Here is a 20,842-nt window from a genome sequence, read left to right as displayed (position 1 = left end):
CTTGAACCTTAATTTCTAAGTTAAAAAAATTATTTATTCTTGAGAGAGAGAAAGACAGTGCAGGCAGGGGAAGGGCAGAGAGAGAGAGAGAGAGAGAGAGAGGGAGACGGAGACACAGAATCCAAAGCAGGCTCCAGGCTCTGAGCTGTCTGGCACAGAGCCTGATGTGGGGCTCGAACTCACGAACCGCGAGATCATGACCTGAGCTGAGGTCGGATGCTTAACCGACTGAGCCATCCAGGCGCCCCTTGAACCTTACTTTCTGAGTGGAGAAGTCACTTCCTATGTGGAAAAGTAGATCAAGACTTATCAACTAAGCGAAATAAGTCAGAGAAAGACAGATACCATATGATTTCACTCATATGTGGAATTTAAAAAACAAAACAGATGAACATATGGGAGGGATGAACAAGAGAGAGGGAAACAAACTGTAAGAGACCCTTAACGATGGAGGACAAACTGAGGGTTGATGGAGGGGCCGTGGGTGGGGGATGGGCTAGATGGGTGATGGAGATGAAGGAGGACACTTGTGATGAGCACTGGGTGTTGTGCATTGTATGTTAATTAACTAGAATTTAAATAAAAATTTGAAGAAGAAATGTAAAATCACCTTTCAAGTAAGTTTGGGGGCACCTGAGTGTGGCTCAGTTAAGTGTCCAGTTTCGGCTCAGATCATGATCTCACGATTTGTAAGTTGGAGCCCCGCGTCTGGCTCTCTGCTGTCAGTGCAGAGCCTGCTTCGGATCCTCTGTCCCTCTCTCTCTCTGCCCCTCCCTTGCTCGTTCTCTCTCTCTCTCTCTCTCTCTCTCTCTCTCAGAAATAAACATTAAAAAGTTTGTGTTCTTGCACCTGACTTTAAGATCCAAAAATTATTTTTTCGCCAAGTTGTGCCTTTCCTCTTGGAGTCAAGTTGAGCACAACACTACTGGTGCCTGTTTACGCTGTGAAGTGGCTGCTGTTCCGGAGAACACGCCGGAGACTTTCTCACTGTGGAGCAGGTAGTGCCCTGTGAACACGCGATCTCTGGAGAAAGCCCTGTAGTTTTACCTGCTGATGCTGTCTGTCTTGTTGGAGAAGAAATTTTGGATGTCCCCCGCACCCCCGCCAAATTGACAAGTTTTGACTATTTTGAGGGAAAATCTTATTGCAATTTCTATTCTCTTCTAACTGAGAGAATACTCTTGGGGTGCCTGGATGGCTCACTGGGTTGAGTGGCTGACTCTTGATTTCGGTTCAGGTCATGATCTTGGGGCTGTGGGATCGAGCCCTGAGTCACACTGAGTGTGGAACCTGTTTAAGATTCGCTCTCTCCCGGTGCCTGGGTGGCTCAGTTGGTTAAGTGCCCGACTCTTGGTTTCGGTTCAGGTCATGATCTCATGGTTTATGAGTTCAAGCCCTGCATTGGGCTCCGTGCTGACAGCATGGAGCCTGCTTGGGATTCTCTCTCTCCCTCTCTCTTTCTCTGCCCCTCCCCCGCTCATTCTCTCTCTCTCTCTCTCTCTCTCTCTCTCTCTCAAAAATAAATAAATGAACTTAAAAAAAAAAGATTCTCTCTCTCTCTCTCTTTCTCTTTGTCCCTCTCCTTAAGATCCTGTTTCTCTCGGTCCCTTTCCTCTGCTTTGTGTCTCTCCCTCAAAAAAAAAAAAAAAAAAATAATACTCATACATTATTACATACTCTTCAGTTTTACCAAATTATTTGAAATGTTAAATTTAAAAATTACGTATCTTATTTAACTGTTTACTAATGGGATTTTTAAATGTTATTTTTTTGGTCCCAAGTGCAGTATACAAGGATGACTGTGGCTAGTATCCCTTTGTTTTTGCCAATTTGAGGAAGGAAAACTCAACATTATAGTAAAAGTAAGGACTTGACATTCTTATCAGATCAGACATTTTGGAATGAAGTCATTTTCAGAAATGAAGCTGATACAACACACTTGTAGCACTGTTGAAAATATCTGTTAACCACACAGACTTGCAGTCTTTGACTTTGAGTGCTGCCTGCTAGCACTTTTCCCCGACAGTTGCTTCTTTTTTATCATTTGAGGACCCATAGAACCTTAGTTTGATACCCCCCTTCTCTCTCATGTACTTTGTGATTTCACATGTATCAGTTTTTTTCATTAAGCGGCAGAAAATGGAGGAATTTGAATAATTCGCTTTAATGAGTGTGTTAATAATGTATTTAATTGAAAGCTGGAGATATTAGGAGTTTTGCAGCCATTCTGTGAGAGAACTATGTAGAACTCAAGATGCTCTTATGTATTTGTCAAAAACCCAAAGATATTTTTGTTTTATGCAGCATCTGAAACGTACAAAAGCCGTAGCAGTGCTGTTATCACTTACATTCTGCCTGGGCCTCCTTCTCTGATTTCTTTGACTGTCTTTTGGTAAAATATCTACGAATTTCACCAGTCTCAAAAATCAGCAAGAGAAAAGCAACAACAAGGCTCTTGGACACATACCATGGAGACCTTGTCCTTTAAATTTCTGCTATGATTTAATTCTAGGGGTAAATAAGTAGAATTTTGGGGGGGGGGGGGAAATAAGGTTACCTACAGCTTTTCAAGGATAGAACAAAATATGTTTTGAAAAGTTAAGATTTTTATTAGCCTTAGTACTTTAAAGCAGAAGAAATTAATAATACATAATTTCTCTCATTTTTACATGCTCGCCGTGGGGAGTCATGTTGCTTACCACCTTTCTTTATGGTAGGATTCTGGCCTTCACTAATTTCTTCCTGTTAGGATAGACACCTAGAAGACGGAACCATAAATGAACTAAAACAACCAATTTCTAGAGAAGATGTGCTAGCTACCTGGCTTGGGAGTGAGGAGGAGAAGGTGGAAAAAAATCTTTAAAATTGTTTCAGGAGGATTTTCAATAAGGAAAAATTTTGAGTAATAACATATTTAAGACCGCACATTCTTACTTCATCCCTACTCTAGTAATTAGTCTAAGAAACTAAGCTGTTTACATACAAAAACTGAAATTCACAACAAAATGGTTATATCTCACAAAGCTCGGTCAATCAAGTAAACAAAGTCTGGGACTTTATCTTACTTTCCTTACATGTTAATATGTTAGCCCAGTATTGTTTTATGGATGCTGGCAGAAGACAGGAGATTCCTGGGTCAGAGACAAAGCGTTTATATATAGTAAAGGCACAGCCGGCAGCAGATCAATGTCTGTGTTGCTTCCCTGTGCCCCTAAGACTTCCATGTGGGGGGATGCAAGGGGTTTGTGTCACATCTGAGGAGCATTGAGCCTAGGGAACCCGCTATTTAATAACAAGTAGGAGGTAAGCCTACTCTTTGTCTTAGAGGGAGACATTACTGTAATTCTTCAAGGTCTTTTGCTGCTAACATAACCCTACAGCATGGCCTGGGTGGGGTGGTCAGGACCTTGCATTTTTAGCATACCCAGTAAGATGTATAGGAGCACGAGAGACCCATGGGGGACTGTCTTTTCCAATACAAGGTTGTCTGCTTTTTAGTAGTTGAAAGATATTTTACAGAATTCTAATTCAAATTGGAATGGATACACTTACTGAGAACTGAGGCAAACTGCTGATCATATTAAGCTTCTTTGGGATTTTTATGAGGGCAAATGATTTTGAGCAGTAGCTGTATTACTTTGACTTTTTGAATGGCAAAGTTTTGTGAGATTATTTGCTGTTTACTGAGGACTCTGAAAACAAATTTTAAAGTTCGAAAAGAACTGTTTTTATGTGGTTTGTTCTTTATTTGCCTGAAGTCCAAAGAATATCAGGAAAAGAATATCAAGATACGTGGGTGTTAACAATCTGGCGTTGGGGTAAGTCCTTTGCTTTTAGGCCAGAATATCTGCAAAATGATGGGGTTAAGTTAGTTCATGAAAGGGTATTTCAATCCTAAATAAAATTATTTATTTTGCTTTTATGTAATATTGGGTGCACTCATATAATTGAGCTCTCTTAAGTTTCATTTCGAGCTTAACATTTATTTCAAGGTTTATTTTATTTTTTTATTTATTTAAAAAAATTTTTTTAAGTTTATTCTTTTTTGAAAGACAGAGAGAGACAGAGCACAAGCAGGGGTGGGGCAGAGAGAGAGGGGGACACAGAATCGGAAGCAGGCTCCAGGCTCTGAGCTGTCAGCACAGAGCCCGATGCGGGGAAGTCACGAACCGTGAGATATGACCTGAGGCGACGTCGGAAGCTCATCCGAGTGAGCCACCCAGGCGCCCCTATTTCAAGGTTTAAAAACAGTGTATTGTTTTGGGCGAGAAAGGTAATTATGATGGAGGTGTAATAGGATTTTGAGTAGGACTTTCTAAACAATACTGTATTTTTAATTCATCATATACGGTCAGTTATATCCTTTTTGGTCTGACTCAAAACCAAAGTGATACGTTAGAACACCTTTATACATGTGAATGCATGGGATAGGATCCATCTTTGTAGTTTTGAGTCCCTTGGATTACTTAATCGTGTGGGCAGATGTTTTAAAAATTACGCTTTGCATATGCTACTATAACTGATGTGGCCCTCAATTATATTAGCATAAACTCTTGTGTGATTGGAAGGAGTCATTATGAAAGATAAAAGACACTCCTGTCATCTAGGAAATTCCAGGGGTTTTAGGAGCTGTGTACCAGGAACCCAGGAGAAAGACCAAATACTTATTTTTACCACAGTGAAATTACCGAAAATTTTACTTGACTTATTTTGTTTATTTATTTATGTTTTACTTGCTTTTCATTCACTTTGTTTACTGTTAATATTTGACATAGTTTTCTAATCTGACTGAGAATACTCATTTTTGCAAGACTTACTCTTCAAATCTTTTCGTGCAACTATTTTGTGCTTTGTGCCTAGAATGAACCACAGGGTGCGGGGCTTCTCTAGCCAGGAGCCTTCCCCCATACAGATCTTTTCCCTGGGATTGGATTGTCTGATGGAGTTCAGCTGGGCAACCAGCCAATGATGATACTACAGAGAGGATTCTGTAACTTCTTTAAACTTAGAGCTCAAGGACTCCAGAAAACTTAAAGGGGTTATAGTCCTGAGATTCTCAAGAGGGAATTGGACCAAAGCATCTGGGTGTTAGTGTCACTGTCAGATGGAACAGTGGGTACTGGGAAGGAATGTAGAAGATACACCTTATTTCACAATTCAGTTTTCTTAGGATTGGCAGAATACCTTAAAAAAATATTTTTAGGGGCGCCCGGGTGGCTCAGTCGGTTTAGCGTCCGACGTCAGCTCAGGTCATGATCTCAAGGTCCGTGAGTTCGAGCCCCGCGTCGGGCTCTGTGCTGACGGCTTGGAGCCTGGAGCCCGCTTCGGATTCTGTGTCTCCCTCTCTGTCTCTGCCCCTCCCCTGCTCATGCTCTGTCTCTCTCTGTCTCAAAAATAAATAAAAACATTAAAAAAAATTTTGTTTTAATATTTTCAATTTTGAGAGACAGAGCATGAGCAGGGGAGGAGCAGAGTGAGAGAGGGAGACACAATCCGAAGCGGGCTCCAGGCTCTGAGCTGTCAGCACAGAGCTGGACATGCGGGGGCTTGAACCCATGAACCGTGAGATCATGACCTGAGCTGACGCTGGATGCTTAACTGACTGAGCCACCCAGTTACCCCTGGCAGAATCACTTTTTATGCCCAGCCCCAGTTTTAAGTGCTGGTATGATTGAACTTCAGTATTAAAGAGGTAGAGTGTTTAAGATGCAAAATAACTTTTCTGGCCACTCCGGATAGCAAAACAGTAATTGGTACCGCATAGCCTCTTTGCTGTTATAGTGAGTTGATACTTTTAAAAAGGAAGCTAACGTAGGATATACAGACATTGTCTGACCTAGTTATTTCTATGTCGTTGAAGCTGGCGTTGTATGTACTGCAAAGCCAAACTCTTTTCCCTGGTTGCTTGCTCCTTCCCCATCTCTGGGTCATCTGCTGACATTCTATTTTATGATTATTATTATATTAAACTTTTTTTTATTCATTTTCGAGAGAGAGAGGGGGAGGGAAGAGAGGGAGAACGTGAGCGGGATTGGGGCAGAGAGAGGGAGACATAGAATCCGAAGCAGGCTTCAGACTCCTAGCTGTCAGGACAGAGCCCGACGTGTGGGGCTTGAACCCACAAACCGTGAGATCATGATCTGAGCCGAAGTTGGACACTTAACCGACTGAGTCACCTAGGCACCACCCTGACATTTTAATAAATGAAATTATTAGTAATACATGTCAAATGCTTTGTAGAATAGTCTTAATTAAATTGCAACTTTACTCATTAAAGTGACCACTTTTGCAGTATAGCTCTAAATTTGACTGCATTTGTAGTAAGAACAATGAGTACTGTAATTACTTTGGAAATAAAAATAAATTATATGCTCCTAAGCAGGTTGGAATTGTTGCTCTTTTAAAATTTATATTGATTTAAAGGTGCCTTTAATCATTCAAGAGTAATAGTTAACATTTAGTAAACATTTACTGTATGCCAGGCACTGTTCTAAATTCTTTACATGTATTATCTTATTCAGTCAATGTACCCTGTGAAGAAGGTCTTCTAACTGTTTTCATTTTTAGGTAAGGGAAAATAGCCACAGAGAAGTTAAATAACCCGCCTATGGTCACATAGCTGGAGTGGTAGAGCCAGGGTGACTCTTGATCCAGTGCTTTCAACAGGGGACCCATAACCATTTTCCAACAGATTGCTGAGCTTAGGTCAGAAAGCCTAAGAAATGGAAGATTTATGGGTATATAGAAAGGGGAAGAGCAAAATCTTACTGATTCTCTCTTCTTCCCTTCTCCCCAGTAAAATTCGGTAGTTGTCTGTAGGGTAAAGAAATAGGAAGTGAACTGAATTCCTGTTTCTTGGTTCCTCCTCTCCCTTCCTCTTCCCAGTGTTGGCAACTATCAGAGGTATATTCTTGCCACTGCATTTGCAGTGATCATGTTTGTTTTTAAAACACTGTCATTTCTCAGGAGAGGGACTTGGAGCAGGGACTTGGCAGTCATACTGTTTGGGTTTAAATTCCAGTTCTGCCATTTACTGGCTGAGAAATCTTGGCCTACTTCACTTCACTGAGACTCACTTTTCTTACCTGCAAAATGGGGATAATATAGTACATACCTCATAGGGTTGTTGGGAGGATGAAATGTACAAAAATGTGTAATGTGTTTAGAACAGTATATAGCACATAGTAAGTGCTATATATATAAGTGTTTGCTCCTATCATTATTATTTGAGAAGACTTTTTAGATTGAAGCAGTAATTGGAAGCACCTCTGAACTATCTTGGTTCATGATCTTTCAATATCTAATGTGAGTTTTTTATTACTAAATATGTAAAATGCCTGTTTGATACAGTTAATTCATGTTGGTAATTTTTATTCTACTTAAACATTTTTTTAAAACGTTTATTTATTTATTTTCTTAATGTTTATTTTTTGAGAGAGAGACAGAGACAGAGCATGAGCGGGGGAGGGGCAGAGATTGAGAGAGACACAGAGTCTGAAACAGGCTCCAGGCTCTGAGCTATCAGCACAGAGTCCAACATGGGGCTCGAACTCACAAACCATGAGATCATGACCTGAGCCGAAGTCGAATACTTAACCGACTGAGCCATCCAGGTGCCCCTAAAACGTTTATTTTTGAGACAGAGAGAGAGCGAGGGATGGGAGTAAAGAGAGGGAGACACATATTCTGAAGCAGGCTCCAGGCTCTGACCCGTCAGCACAGATCCCAATGCGGGGCTCGAACTCACAAACCATGAGATCATGATCTGACCTAAGCTGATGTCAGATGCTTAAGCGACTGAGCCACCCAGGTGTCCCCGTCCTACTTTAAGAAATTCACTTCTAGGTGACCTAAAATGCCAGTAATGTTTATCTTAGCTTAGATTCTTGTGTTACTGGTATTCCTCATCTTGCTATCATACAAGATAGTAGTTCTCAAACTTCATTGTACATTGGAATTACATAGGGAGTATTGAGTTCTGAGTTATTAGATGTGGAGTGAGGGTCCGAGAATCTGAATTGTTAATCCATTCCAGGTAATTCTGGTGGTCTGCTAATTTTGGAATTGCTAGTTTAGAGACTAAATTCAAACATGTACACAGTGATGGTTTGTAAACTAAAAAAAAAAAAATTTTTTTATTCGGCAATTCACAATAGGGATCAGGTCTGTTCTTGTACCTAAATAATTTTGTTAATACCTGTTAAAGAACTTGATTTTTAGGAACCACTCTGTAAAATATAGAAATAAGATACAGGAAATACAGAAAAATGATACAGAAGTCTTCAGGTGAATAAGAAACATTTGGGTGGATTTCTCATTTAATTTTTGTGTGTGTGTCATTAGCTAAGTAGCAAGTATATTCAGTTCATTTTAACCTGTTTTTTGGTGTACCTGCTGGGTGCAAAGTGTGAAGAGTTTTCATTAGGTAATCGCTAAAGAGAGAAGAAACTACAGTGTAAGTTTTGACCCATTGGATGAAAATAGGTGTGAAGTAGGATTGATTTAACCAGTGCACTTGGTAGATGAACTCATGTATTTTGAGTATGTGCTGTGAGGTCCTTTTATGTTCTTTAATCTGCATAACAACTGTGCAAGGTGTTGACATAATGAGTTCTGTTTTACAAATGAGAACATTGAGTCAAAAGAGATTAAGAACCTTGCCCAGGTCACTAGTAAGCGCAGAGCAGAGATTAAAACCCAGGGTTTTTGTGACTTCAAAGTTAAGAAAATTATTATTATTTATGTGTCTATGTATTTTATAGTTTATAAAAATAGTTTATAGTATATATATATATAGTGTATAGTTTATAGTTATTTATAGTTTATGTATTTTGGATATTCCTTCTAGCTTTTTAGGCCGGACACACAAAGGTCCCAGTTGGCTTGCCTGTTTCTCCTGCTGGGACAGGCAAAAATACACACTTCTAAAAGTTCTCAAAGTAGTACTGTTTGTTTAATGATTGAGCCAAACTCTGTGCAGAGCACATCTCTGTTATATGGATCCATTACCTTCCATTGGAAAATCTTAAAGATCACCCTCAGAAAATTTGTCATTTAGGGGCACCTGGGTAACTTAGTTGGTTAAGCATCCATCCAACTCTTGGTTTCAGCTCAGGTCATGCATGATCTCATGGTTCCTTGAGTTCAAGCCTATATGTTGGCCGTGTGGACCCTGCTTGGCATTCTCTCTTTCTCCTCTCTCTTCCCCGCCCTCTCTCATGTGTGCTGTCTCTCTCAAAATAAACTTCAAAAAAAAATTTGTTATTAGTTTTCATGAATTTGTGTTTAATGCAGAGAGTTATGAGCCTGTTTGAAATATTGCTACCTTTGTTCCTATACTTACATTGTAGATTTCTTGTACTACAAATTGTGTTGTATTCATATGTTTTACTTTACAGTTGAAAGTTTTCTGGTGGCCATCATGAACTCATTTTTAACATTTTCTTATTCTTGCTGGTATCAGAGAAAGGTGCTGCATTTAATAGGTTGCCATAGAAAGAACCAATCTATTGTGTAATCTATTTGTGATGGGCTGCTGTGAAAATAGTTAATTTATAATACAAAAAAGGAAATCAGTGCAGATCAGATTTAAATTCTTTTTAAATGCAGTTACTAATGAAAGCTCTTCTTTGGAATGTTTTAGACCAGCTGCGACCTTCTCCGTCGCAGCTTGTGATAGTTGTGATTTAGCTCATGTGGCAGTCATATTCATGGCTCTAATCATGGGGACTTCTTGTTCTCACTTTCTTCTTTCTTATTCCCTGGGAAATTTATGTATGTATATATGTAAGTATGTATATTTTTGAGAGAGAGGGGGTGTGCGCAGGTGGGGGAGGGGCAGAGAGAGAGAAGGGAGATAGAGGTCCAAAGCGGGCTCTGCGCGGACACCAGTGACCCCGATGGTGGGGCTCAGACTCATGAACCGAGATAATGATTCTCAACTGAGTGCCCCTCCCTAGGGAATCTTAATGAAAACTTCAAGAAACTTCCACTAGAAGTTTCAAGCTTATAAATGGCCTGTTGATTTTGTATTTGTTTGTTAGTATGGGTTTTAAGTCTTAAAAGAGAATGCCAGCTATTGAATGAAGATGAGGAGCTTCATATTTAGGGATGACAATTCATTTGATTTCAACCACAATTAAAATTTACAAGGAGCAGTTTTCTTAGATGTTTTTGAGACAAAGTCTCAAAAGTGGTCAGCTTTACTGTAAAGTTACTTGATAAATCTAGATATTACTAAATTAGTGATTCTGAGACATTTTCTCCCACATTTAACTCCTCTAAATTTAGGATGTATTTAAAAATCATTGGCTTCTTAGAGTCTGTGAAATATAGTAATTAGGATATCAGTTCTGCTGCTGTCACAGAGAAATTCAGAATACTAGGGACTTAACGAAAGAGAAGTTTCTTCCTTTCTTGTGTAAAAGTCCTGGAGGCAATCCAGGGCTGACCCTTCCTATTTTGTGACTCATCCTTAACATCTCAGTTGTGTCTTGTGGTTCGTCGTGGCTGCTTCAGCCCTCGTTATCACATCTGCATTCTAGCCTGCAGGCTGCAACAGGGAGACTGTGCCCCTTGGTATTAGGGCTAGTCTCGAACGTTGCATCCATCAGTCATTTCCACTCCCGTTAATCACAGTGGTCACTTCGAGCTGCAGAGGAGTTGAGGAAATGTCGTCCTTTTACTGGGGACCATGTGCTTAATTAAAAATTCTATTACTAAAGAAGAAAGGAAGAATTGGCAGACCACTAGAAGTCTCTGCCACAGTTGTCAAATATTACTTTTTGCCAGTGTTTATGATTAAACTCTACATTAAAAAAAAAAAATCTCCTGAGGGCACCTGGGTGGCCTAGTGGTTGAGCATCTGATTTCTGCTCAGGTCTTGGGATCCAGCCCCACGTTGAGCGTGGAGCCTGCTTGGGAGTCTCGCTCCCTGTCTTTTCTGTCCTTCCCCCTGCTTGTGCGTGCATGCAAATACACACACACACACACACACTCTCTCTCTCTCTCTCTCTCTCTCTCTCTCAAAAAAAAAAAAAAAAAAAGATCACCCAGTAATAATGGTCAAGAGAAATAGAAGGTATTTGAGAACTGAACTTGAAATATATTTGTAGGCACCTGGAAAATAGTCTGTAGAGTGAACAGAACTCTCTGCTTACCTTTCCTTCACTGTCAATTGAAAAGAAATTCTACAGAAGACCTTATTTTTTTAGCAGAACATTATTCTTTTTTTCAGAGGTGGATTCAGGAACCATAAGATGATAGCTGTTTCTATTTCCTCTGCTTTATTATTATGTAAAAGACATTCTTTAGGAGTAATTCTCTGTAATTAGTACTCCCATGTGCTTGATTATTTTGGTAAATCTTGATTTAGTTTAGGGATTAAGATCTTTAACTAGTAATGCTGTACTAGTATGACTGCGTTAGTGCATTATAGGGAAAAGAGAAGGAACAAGATAAAAGGAGGTTAAATAAAGATAAATATAATCAGGAAGATTTTGATGAGGAATGGGAGAGTGTATATTTCCTGTAAGTTACTCCTTGTATACAGAGATGTTAACAGGCATTTGTAACTCATGATCAAGAGTTGTGATGCTTACTGACTGCATAGGCATGGCATCCAACCCAGAGTTAGATGGTTCTGACGTTTTTGTGTTTAGTAAGGTGGCACCTCTAGCCAACAAGAAATTGCATCCCCTTCAGGATTATAATTGAAATAGGACTTTGTCTTAAAATGTAGGTATACAGGGCATGAAGTTTCTTTTTTATTCTCCCAAAAAGACTTAGAAGTTTTCATTGACTCTAAGATGTCATTTATCCTAATTTCTTAGATGTCAAAATGTGGGGAAAAAAATGACTGGCAGTGATTTTAAGAAACTTTCAGTAAAGACATGTTCTGATTTTAGAGATGTTTAAATGTGAAAACAAGCATCTCGGAATTGATGAAATATAATAAATCTTTGGTACTTTTGTAATCGATAGCTTCTTAGAAAGGACTACAGTAAGAGAAGCTAAAGTAATTATATCTGTTTATAAGTCAGTATTCTGTAGAGTGATCGGACTCTTCATTATAAAAGTGTAGGTTTTGGCCTCTTCATGCCATGAATATTGAATTAGTAACTAGGCCACCTGGTGTTAAAATATGTGCTGAGACCGGGGATCATCGTGATCTTTGTTCAGTTCCTCATTCTGCTCTTCTTTTACAAGGGGTTGGTGGCGATACTCTGTAGCTCGTTGGTTATAGCTCTAAGGTTGGATAAACGGACCATTCTTTAAAGCAGTGATTTCCTATTGCAGTCTGGCACATATCATGTTTATGCACACACATGTACGTGCATTTGTGTGCACATACAACTGAAGGAAAAATTTCACACAATCACACTTGTTGGCACACTCTACGTGGGATTCATTCTGAAATAGCCTCTTCTCTTTCATTATAGAAATAAATATGCTACTCTTTATACTACTTTGGATTTAAAAAAAAACCCCACTTATATGGAAAACAAAGGGATCAGAGACTTAGAAATTTGACTCTTACTTATTACTGTGATTTTGAGCTAGTCACTGTTTCTCTTTTTAGGCTCTTTCGGCGGGGTGCTGGTTCTCTTGTTGCTCTGAATGAGCAAACCTGTTGCTAGTTGAAGAAAAAAAAATACACAACTACAAATGAAACAAATATTTTTCTTCTTTTTTGTAGGTCATCATTGAATTTGAAATATTTAAAGTGGATACGAAACTGTTTCAGCAATGCAGACAATTAAGTGTGTTGTTGTGGGCGATGGTGCCGTTGGTAAAACCTGTCTCCTGATATCCTACACAACAAATAAATTTCCATCGGAGTATGTACCGACTGTAAGTATGAAGGCTTCCATCATCTGTTGGTGAAATACGATCTCTTTTGATATCTTTTGAAAACTATGTGTGTGCTCAAGATTTCTCTGTTGTCTGCCTTTGTGCCCTGTTTTTAAAGATCTTCTGATGGGTATGTTATATACACTTTAAAATTAATAGCTGAAAAAAATCAGTGAAAATGCTGAAAAGGTGACACAGGGGTGTGCAAGAAGTTCTGGGAGGCAAAACTCCAATAGACAAGATTCTAAAGAGCGGTGGTCTCAGTTTGGGGAAGTATGCCCTGTATCTTGGAATGAAGTGACTTTCTTTTTGATAACTTGGCCAATGAGTAGTCAGTGCTTGGAGGTCTTCTGGGATGCTTTTTGGGGTCTTGTAACTTCAGAGAAAGTATGTGTCTCCACTTACTCTCCTTAGAGGATAGAAGAGAATCTCACGGAGCTGTTGGCTTAGCAATAATGGAGCTGCAAACTGGTATTTAAGGGCAGAGAACTGTTTTGGTTATGAGGACATTAACAGAAGCCTTTGGGGTCCTCTCCCACAAATGTTTTTTATCAGCTCCTTAGAAGAGTAGAGGGAAAATGGGAATAATAAAGATCATGACGTGAGAGAAGAGTTAGAGTAATACTTGTGAAAGAATGTGTTTGGGGATCCAGTGTTTGTCCCAGGTTGGGTGACCCAACCCAGTGGTATAATTATGTTAAACACAGATTTTCCTTCAGTGGTGGGGGTGAGCGAGGGTTGGCCTGGCTTGGCAGTGACCACCTCTGTTAAGTGAGCTATTTTAGGAGTTATAAAGAACCTATGCATGATTAATATGGGATTTGTTTGGAAGTAAAAGGGAAGAAAATGTCTGAATACTTCAGGTTAATCTTGAGAGACATGAGCATTGTTAAGAGGGTGAATGAATACAGGTTAAAGTTTTGGTAATTATGTTTAATAGAATTGACAATCTGTAATGTCCTGAGGTAGACACAATGATTGAGGTAGGTCAAGGCTGTGGGAAGAAATGTTAGGGTTCTTGGAATGGGAGAATTTGAAGGTATAATTAAATACAAAAATCATACTTTGGGGTTGGCCCATTTGGGGACATGGTAAGTAAAAGAAATTCTGAGATTGAGGGAGACTTTTAGGGGACTTTCAGAGATACATACATCTTGTTTCAGAATGAGGGCAGCTATCAGAATTTTGGTGTTTCAGTGTCCATTAAAGTTATTTTCTTGTAAACACAGTTTCTGAGTCTGTTATGACTTTGGTCATGAAGTGTTCTATTTAAGAGGGGCTTTCATATATGTGTTTCTGGATCTCTGGAAGAGAGTTAGGTATGACTTAAGAAAAATAACCTGCGTTGTTGGAGAGCTTAACCACATTCATTATATTTCCTAGTTCTTGTTATCAAGAACCAACTTTCCTTTAACTACCACCTCCCCTATGCCCTTGATTCCACTCCTTTTTACATTTCAACAATCCATTAAAACATGAACTGGAAAGTTAAGAGTTAGAAAAGAAGGGGTGATCTGAAAATGTAACATCCTTCTAGTTGGAAAGATTGATTTTTATTTGTCAATTCAGAGGAATCCATGAATTAGTGTTGGGTCTTTTCCCATTTATCACTATTACCTCCCATTTTCACAGATAATTTAGTACAACCAATATTAGTATATACGGAGTTTGTCGTGGGTTGTACAGTCTGTTTGCAAATAAAAACATCTAGTCACAGAAGATCTCTTAGGTCATGTGGTTTGTACCCAGTAACATAAGTTTTATTCATGAAGTCTCAACAAATAATCTGCTAGCCCTTTCTTGGACATTTTCCTTGACCTTGAGGGAACCTTTATTTCTCTCTAATGGGCTTATTTACAACAACGTGCTTCTTGTCTTGAACCCTGAGAGGAAAAAAGATTATCATGGATCTAGGATATTTAAATTCTAGATCAAAATGAAATAGTCTATAAGAATTTCTTAGAAATCGGAGTAAACATTAAGGTAAACTATAAACTTACTGTCTCAAAAATAGCAAATTGAACAGCATCGTTTTGTATAGCTAGAGGACTCTGTTTTTATGGCACCTCTAGCCTTCCTGTGACTTTTAATCCAGGCTACTGGGGTAGAGTAGACATCCCAGAGTACATCCCGTCACTTTTTCCAAGAACCAGTTAGTTCATGCAAGGGTTTGGTTGGCAAGATTGGTTACCTAAGAATTATATAGACTAAGAGAAGGGGAAGTCTCAGGAAGGAAATACTGCCTTTACTTAAGAGTTGTCCTGTCCCGTTTTGACCATCCCCTTGCATACTAACAATGTTGTATTTTTGTGTTTTTAGGTTTTTGACAACTATGCAGTCACAGTTATGATTGGTGGAGAGCCATATACTCTTGGACTTTTTGATACTGCAGGTGAAAACTTGATGTCTTTTATGTTTTGGTCTGTAACTATTAACGGTTGCTGGTTGTCTATCTTTTTTGGTGGACATTTTTGGAAACTAGCTTATTAGCAAACCACTTGTCTTTTGTTAATAGTTAGCAGGATTGAATATTGTGATGGTTGATGCTTGATTCAAGGGACAGTCCCAGACCTGGAATGGCAAATAGGAGTTTGGAGTTCCCTGGGTGGATGGTGTGGAGAGAGAGAGTAGGGCAAGAGCAGGGTACATTAGGCAAGCTGTATTATCAGCCTCTGAAATTTGAAGGCATATTTAGGATTTTTGTCTGTATAATATGCAGATAAGATAGCTTCTTATAGAGATAGCTTGTTATTGTTTACTGTATCTGAAAATACTTTGAAGTTGAGCCAATATGTAGCTCACGATATTGACGTGGTTACCTTTTTAAATTAAAGGAATAAATTGCTTTCTTTCTTTAGTATACCCAATTCCTCAGTGTTATTCTTTTTTTAAATTATTATTTTAATTTTATTTTTAAAATGTTTTGCATGTATTTTTTAATGTTAAATTTTTTTTTTTTTTTTTTTTTTTTACATTTATGTGCTTATTTTGAGAGAGCACAAGCAGGCCAGGGGCAGAGAGAGAGAGGGAGAGAGAAAGAATCCCAAGCAGGCTCCACACTCAGCTTGGAGCCTGATGTAGGGCTCGATCTCACAAACTGTGAGATCATGACCTGAGCCAAATCAAGAATCAGATGCTTAACCAACTGAGCCACACAGGAGCTCCTGTTTCCTCTTTGTTTCAACAGTAGCTGCACATCTTAATTTCTGACTTCTGTCTCTGTAGTCTCTGTTGTTATCAGCTTAGTTAGCCAAAGAAAAATTTCAGAAAGGTAACCTTTTTATATTTAGGAATTCTGAGTGCTTTGCTTTTTGTTTTTTTTTTTAAGTTTTAATTATTTATTTTTGAGAGAAAGAGCATGTGTGCAAGCGGGGGAGGGGCAGACAGGGAAGGGGACAGAGGATCCGAAGTGGGCTCTGTGCGGACAGCAGAGAGCCCGATGTAGGGCTCGAACCCAGGAACTGTGAGATCATGTCCTGAGCCTAAGGCAGACACTTAACAGACTGAGCCACCCAGGTGCCCCTCGGTGCTTTGCTTTTTGAGTTACGCTCTCCCTGCCTGCCCGCTGACCTACTCCTCTTAAGGAGTATCTTGTACTGCTCACTTTGAGGGACTGTCTAGATTTAGTTGGGAGGATGAAATGGAGACACCGTAGTAAGCAGTTCAGTTTCGAGATCAGTGGCTTTCTGTGGTGTTTTAGACCTTTAAAATGTTTACAAGTTAAAAATTGTATGAGTAATGGTATACTGGAAGAAACTTGGAAATAATAGAAAAAATAAAATAATGACCCATATCTCATGATAGGTGAGGAAATTTTCCGTTTATGTTGCCGTTGGTGGCAATATGCACACAGAAAAAAGATAATTTTTGGCTCCTTGGGGTTGAAAATTAGTTTAAAATTTTATTTTCAAATTTCAGATCAGTATTTTTTTTTTTGTTTTTACCTTTAGTGAAGTATAATACAATAGAATTCAGTCACTTTAAGTGTTTGATTAATTTTGCTGACTGTATAGTTATGTAACCTCCACCATAATCAAGGTCCATCACCTACAAAATTTCCTTATGCTCTGTAACAGTCAGTCCCCTCTTGATCTGGCCCCAGGCAGCCGCAGATCTGCTTTCTGTCACTCGGCTAATATGTAGTCTTTTGTGTTTGACTTCTTTTGCTTAGCATAATGTTTTTGAGGTTCATCTATCTGTATCAGTTTTTTTTTTTAATTGGCTGAGTAGTATCCATATTGTGAATATAGCACAATTTGGTTATCAATTTACAAGTTGATGGATGTTTGGGTTCCAGTTTTAAGCTATCTTTTAATCAGTTTAATTTGCCTGACCTGACAAGTGAAACATTCCCAAGTTTTTACATACATAACTTCAATAAACCTGATAACTTGTGATTTCCTGTATTTATGTTTTAGCTTATCACAGCTCACTTTCCCTCCCTCCCTCCCTTCCTTCCTTCCTCTCTCTCTCTCTCTCTCTCTCTCTCTCTCAGGGAGCGTGCACATGCCTGTGGGGGAGGGACAGGGGGAGAGGGAAAGAGAATCTTTAAGCCATGTGAGGCTTGATCTCATGATTGTGAGATCATGACCTGAGCTGAAATCAAGAGTCAGACGCTTAACAGACTGAGCCACTTAGGCATCCCATAAACAGCATTATTTATAACCTTATAAACAACATTTTTCAACCAAAAAATCCCAAGGTTAAGACCAGTTATAGACCAATTATACACTTTAAACAGGAATCAGAACAAATCTATCATGTTCTTTCTTTATTTTTAATTAGGCTGCATGTCCAGCATGGAACCCGGCACGGGGCTTGAACTCACAACCCTGAGATCAAGACCTGAGTTGAGATCCAGAGTCAGACACTTAACCGAGTGAGCCACCCAGGTGTCCTATCATGTCCTTTAATATGGCAGATTATTTTACATACTGTAGGCACTGGGTGTTAAATATAGATTATTCCTAAATGTAAGTGAAAATTAACAATAATAGTATTTGACTTATTTCATCTTTATATTAGATTCTGAGTCTTTCTGGGGGTTAAAAAAAATTCACTAAGGAAATGATTTTTACCATCCCAGGCAAGTTGTGGGTTTCCAACTTCACTGTTAAGGTCACTTTAAGCCAGAGAGAGAGACAGAGGGGGGGAGAGAGAGAGAGAGAGAGAGAGAGAGAGAGAGAGAGAGTGTGTGTGTGTGTGTGTGTGTGTGTGTGTGTGTGTTTGGACAGACATTGGAGACCTGGGGTTGTAGGCATCCACAATGAGTCTCTGTCTTTGACACACTTAAGAGGAGACTTGCTATTCTTCTGCAGAGGCCTTAATCTTAGAGTCCCTGTTCCTGATTCTAGTCATGCCATTAGCTTAGTTTTCTTTCTTCTAAAGTTTTGATCACCATGAGATGCCCTTTGACTTCCTTTAACTGTTCGATTACATTTAATCTGCTGACTTTTGGTCATTTTGTTCTCAATTAAAATTTTTTTTTTTAACGTTTATTTATTTTTTTGAGACAGAGAGAGAGCATGAACAGGGGAGGGTCAGAGAGAAGGAGACACAGAATCTGAAACAGGCTCCAGGCTCTGAGCTGTCAGCACAGAGCCCGACGCGGGGTTCCAACTCACGGACCGCGAGATCATGACCTGAGCCGAAGTCGGCCGCTTAACCGACTGAGCCACCCAGGCGCCCCTGTTCTCAGTTTTTTTAATAGCATTCCTATCTCACCTCTGGCTACAATTCTCTAAGTGTGAAACACAAAGTGACAAAGGAGAACTGTAGTTCTCATACAGAGTCTGTAAACAAAGCTAATGGGTGATGTATAAGGGGCTTGGGAGGTACTGGGGTGCACCTTTTACAGATGTATTTAATACCATCTGAGGTTAGAGATAGGGGGACGCCTGGCCAGCTTAGTTGGTGGAGCGTGCGACTCTTGATCTTGGGGTCGTGAGTTCAAGCCTCAGGTTGGGGTAGAGCTTTACTTTAAAAAAAAAAAAAAGATAAGAGACAGAGCTCTCTCTCTCTGTCTCACAGCTTTTATTTCTGTCTCTGTGGTTACAACACTAAATTCTTGTTTATGAGTTCCCCCCACAGTTGTTTTCTCCTGTTTTTTCTTCACATGTTGTACTGTTGTGTATTTTGTTCTATATTTAGCTTTTTTTTAACTTAACGTGTTTATATCGTATGCTCCTTCCCATGTTGAATAATCCTCACCCCACTGTCATTTCCTTTCTGTGTCAGCATTTAAAATTTTACTCTTTATTACAAAGATGCAGGTTTTACTTATTATAGGAAAAAATAATAAAAATACAGACAAACAAAAGGAGAAAATGAAAAAGCATCTGTATTCAGAGACAGTCACGTCTTAGTGTATGTCCTAAGCAGAGTTCTTCCTATATAGTCATTGTACTTATACATAAGGAAAAGGGATACTATTATTTTTTTCTCCCTCTCTGTACCTTCCTTTTTCTCTTACAACAATATGGGGACATCTCTCAATGTTGTACTTGTATGTCATAGTCCTCATGGTGACACAGTAGTCTGTTGTGTGGCAGATCACAGCAGAGTTTAGTTTCTCTGTTATGTTTGCAATCCATTTACAGTATTTTATATTAAGGTCTTTTCCTGGTCAAACATTTTTATATTTTGACACCCATTCTTCTTTGTCACTTTTTTCCTAGTTCAATTTTAGACTTACAGAAAAGTTGCTAGTAGCAAAAACACCTTTCCGGTTTCAGCAGTTCTTAATGATTTGTGACTTTCTCTCCCTCTATGAATAATGTTTTTCTTTCTTTTTTTTTAATGTTTATTTATTTTTGAGAGAGAGAGCATGAGCGGGAGAGGAGCAGAGAGAAAGGGATACACAGAATCTGAAGCAGGCTCTGGGTTCTGAGCTTTCAGCACAGAACCTGACATGGGTCTCAGACTCATGAACCATGAGATCATGACCGAGTGAAGTCGGATGTTTAACCGGCTGAGCCACCCAGGCGCCCCTCGTTTTTATTTCTAAGCCATTTGAGAGTAGGTTGCATACATCATGCCCTTTTGCTTTTCAATGCTTCAGTGTACGTATTTCTTAAGAGCAAGGATATTCTCTTATGGTATACTTACCAAATTCAGGAAATGTAACATTCTATATAACATTTAAAATTTTAATAGTCAATGCCTAATAATGGCCTTATAGCATGTTCTGATCTAGCATCATACGTTGCATGTAGTGGTTACTTTCTTTAGTGCCCTTTAGTATGGAACTTCAGCCCTTCACGCCGTCGGCATTTTTTAAGGAAACAGGCCGGTTCTTTTGTATAATGTTTCTCAGTTTGAGTTTGCCTATTTCCTTACGAGTGGATTCAGAATATGCATTTTTGGTTGGAATACCAAATGAGTAATGTTGTGTCTGTCCTAAAGTATTACTTTTTTGTTAAAAGTAATTTTGATCATTTGGTCAAGGTGTCCAGTTTTTCTACCATATGTTTAGAATTTTTCTTTTTGTAGTTGGTAATTGGTGAGAAGACACTTTAAAACCATGTGAATATTCTGGTCTTATTAAAGAGCCTCTCTCTAGATTTAATAATGATTGACAATTCTTGCCAGAACCAATTTTTCCTACGGTGGTTGCAAAGTGGGAGCGTAAGTGTGTTCCTTGCTGTGGAGGTCTGGCCAGAGAGGCGACGGCGCACACAGATGTGACGCGGTGCAGAATCTGGTCCTGAGCATCGGTCGTCCGCTGGGGGAAAACAGCAGCGTATTGCATCTGGATAACGAGCTTTTGGTGACACCCTCAGTTCAGACTGACTCTAGGAGTCCTCTTGGCCTTCACCAGTTCCCTGTTTTCCTCTCCTTTCCTTCTGTAGTCCGAAGCTTGGTTCCTAGAAAGGGTTTCAGTATATTTTCTCATCTTCAGTCCTAAACTACACATAAAATAGTTTCAGACTTGCTGTATACCACACCGCTGTGAAAGACAAGTGTTCAGGATTTGCCTGCAGTTCTTTTT

The 20,842-nt window shown here is 39.2% G+C and overlaps 1 protein-coding gene across 1 annotated transcript in view; it reads left to right on the top strand.

The window, feature by feature from the left end:
- CDC42 (cell division cycle 42) overlaps positions 1–20,842 on the top strand; it is a 52,745-nt gene that overhangs the window by 18,443 nt on the left and 13,460 nt on the right. Inside the window, exons 2-3 of the mRNA XM_078452236.2 lie at positions 12,698–12,852; positions 15,172–15,244. Of these exons, the coding sequence (XP_078308362.1) occupies positions 12,748–12,852; positions 15,172–15,244 (178 nt within the window). The 5' untranslated portion in view covers positions 12,698–12,747. The remainder of the gene's footprint in view (positions 1–12,697; positions 12,853–15,171; positions 15,245–20,842) is intronic.

The sequence above is a fragment of the Panthera onca genome, chromosome C1 (genome assembly GCF_046562875.1).
Source record: "Panthera onca isolate mPanOnc1 chromosome C1, mPanOnc1 haplotype 2, whole genome shotgun sequence".
Lineage (NCBI taxonomy): Eukaryota > Metazoa > Chordata > Mammalia > Carnivora > Felidae > Panthera > Panthera onca.
This window is presented reverse-complemented; position numbering and strand designations above follow the sequence as displayed.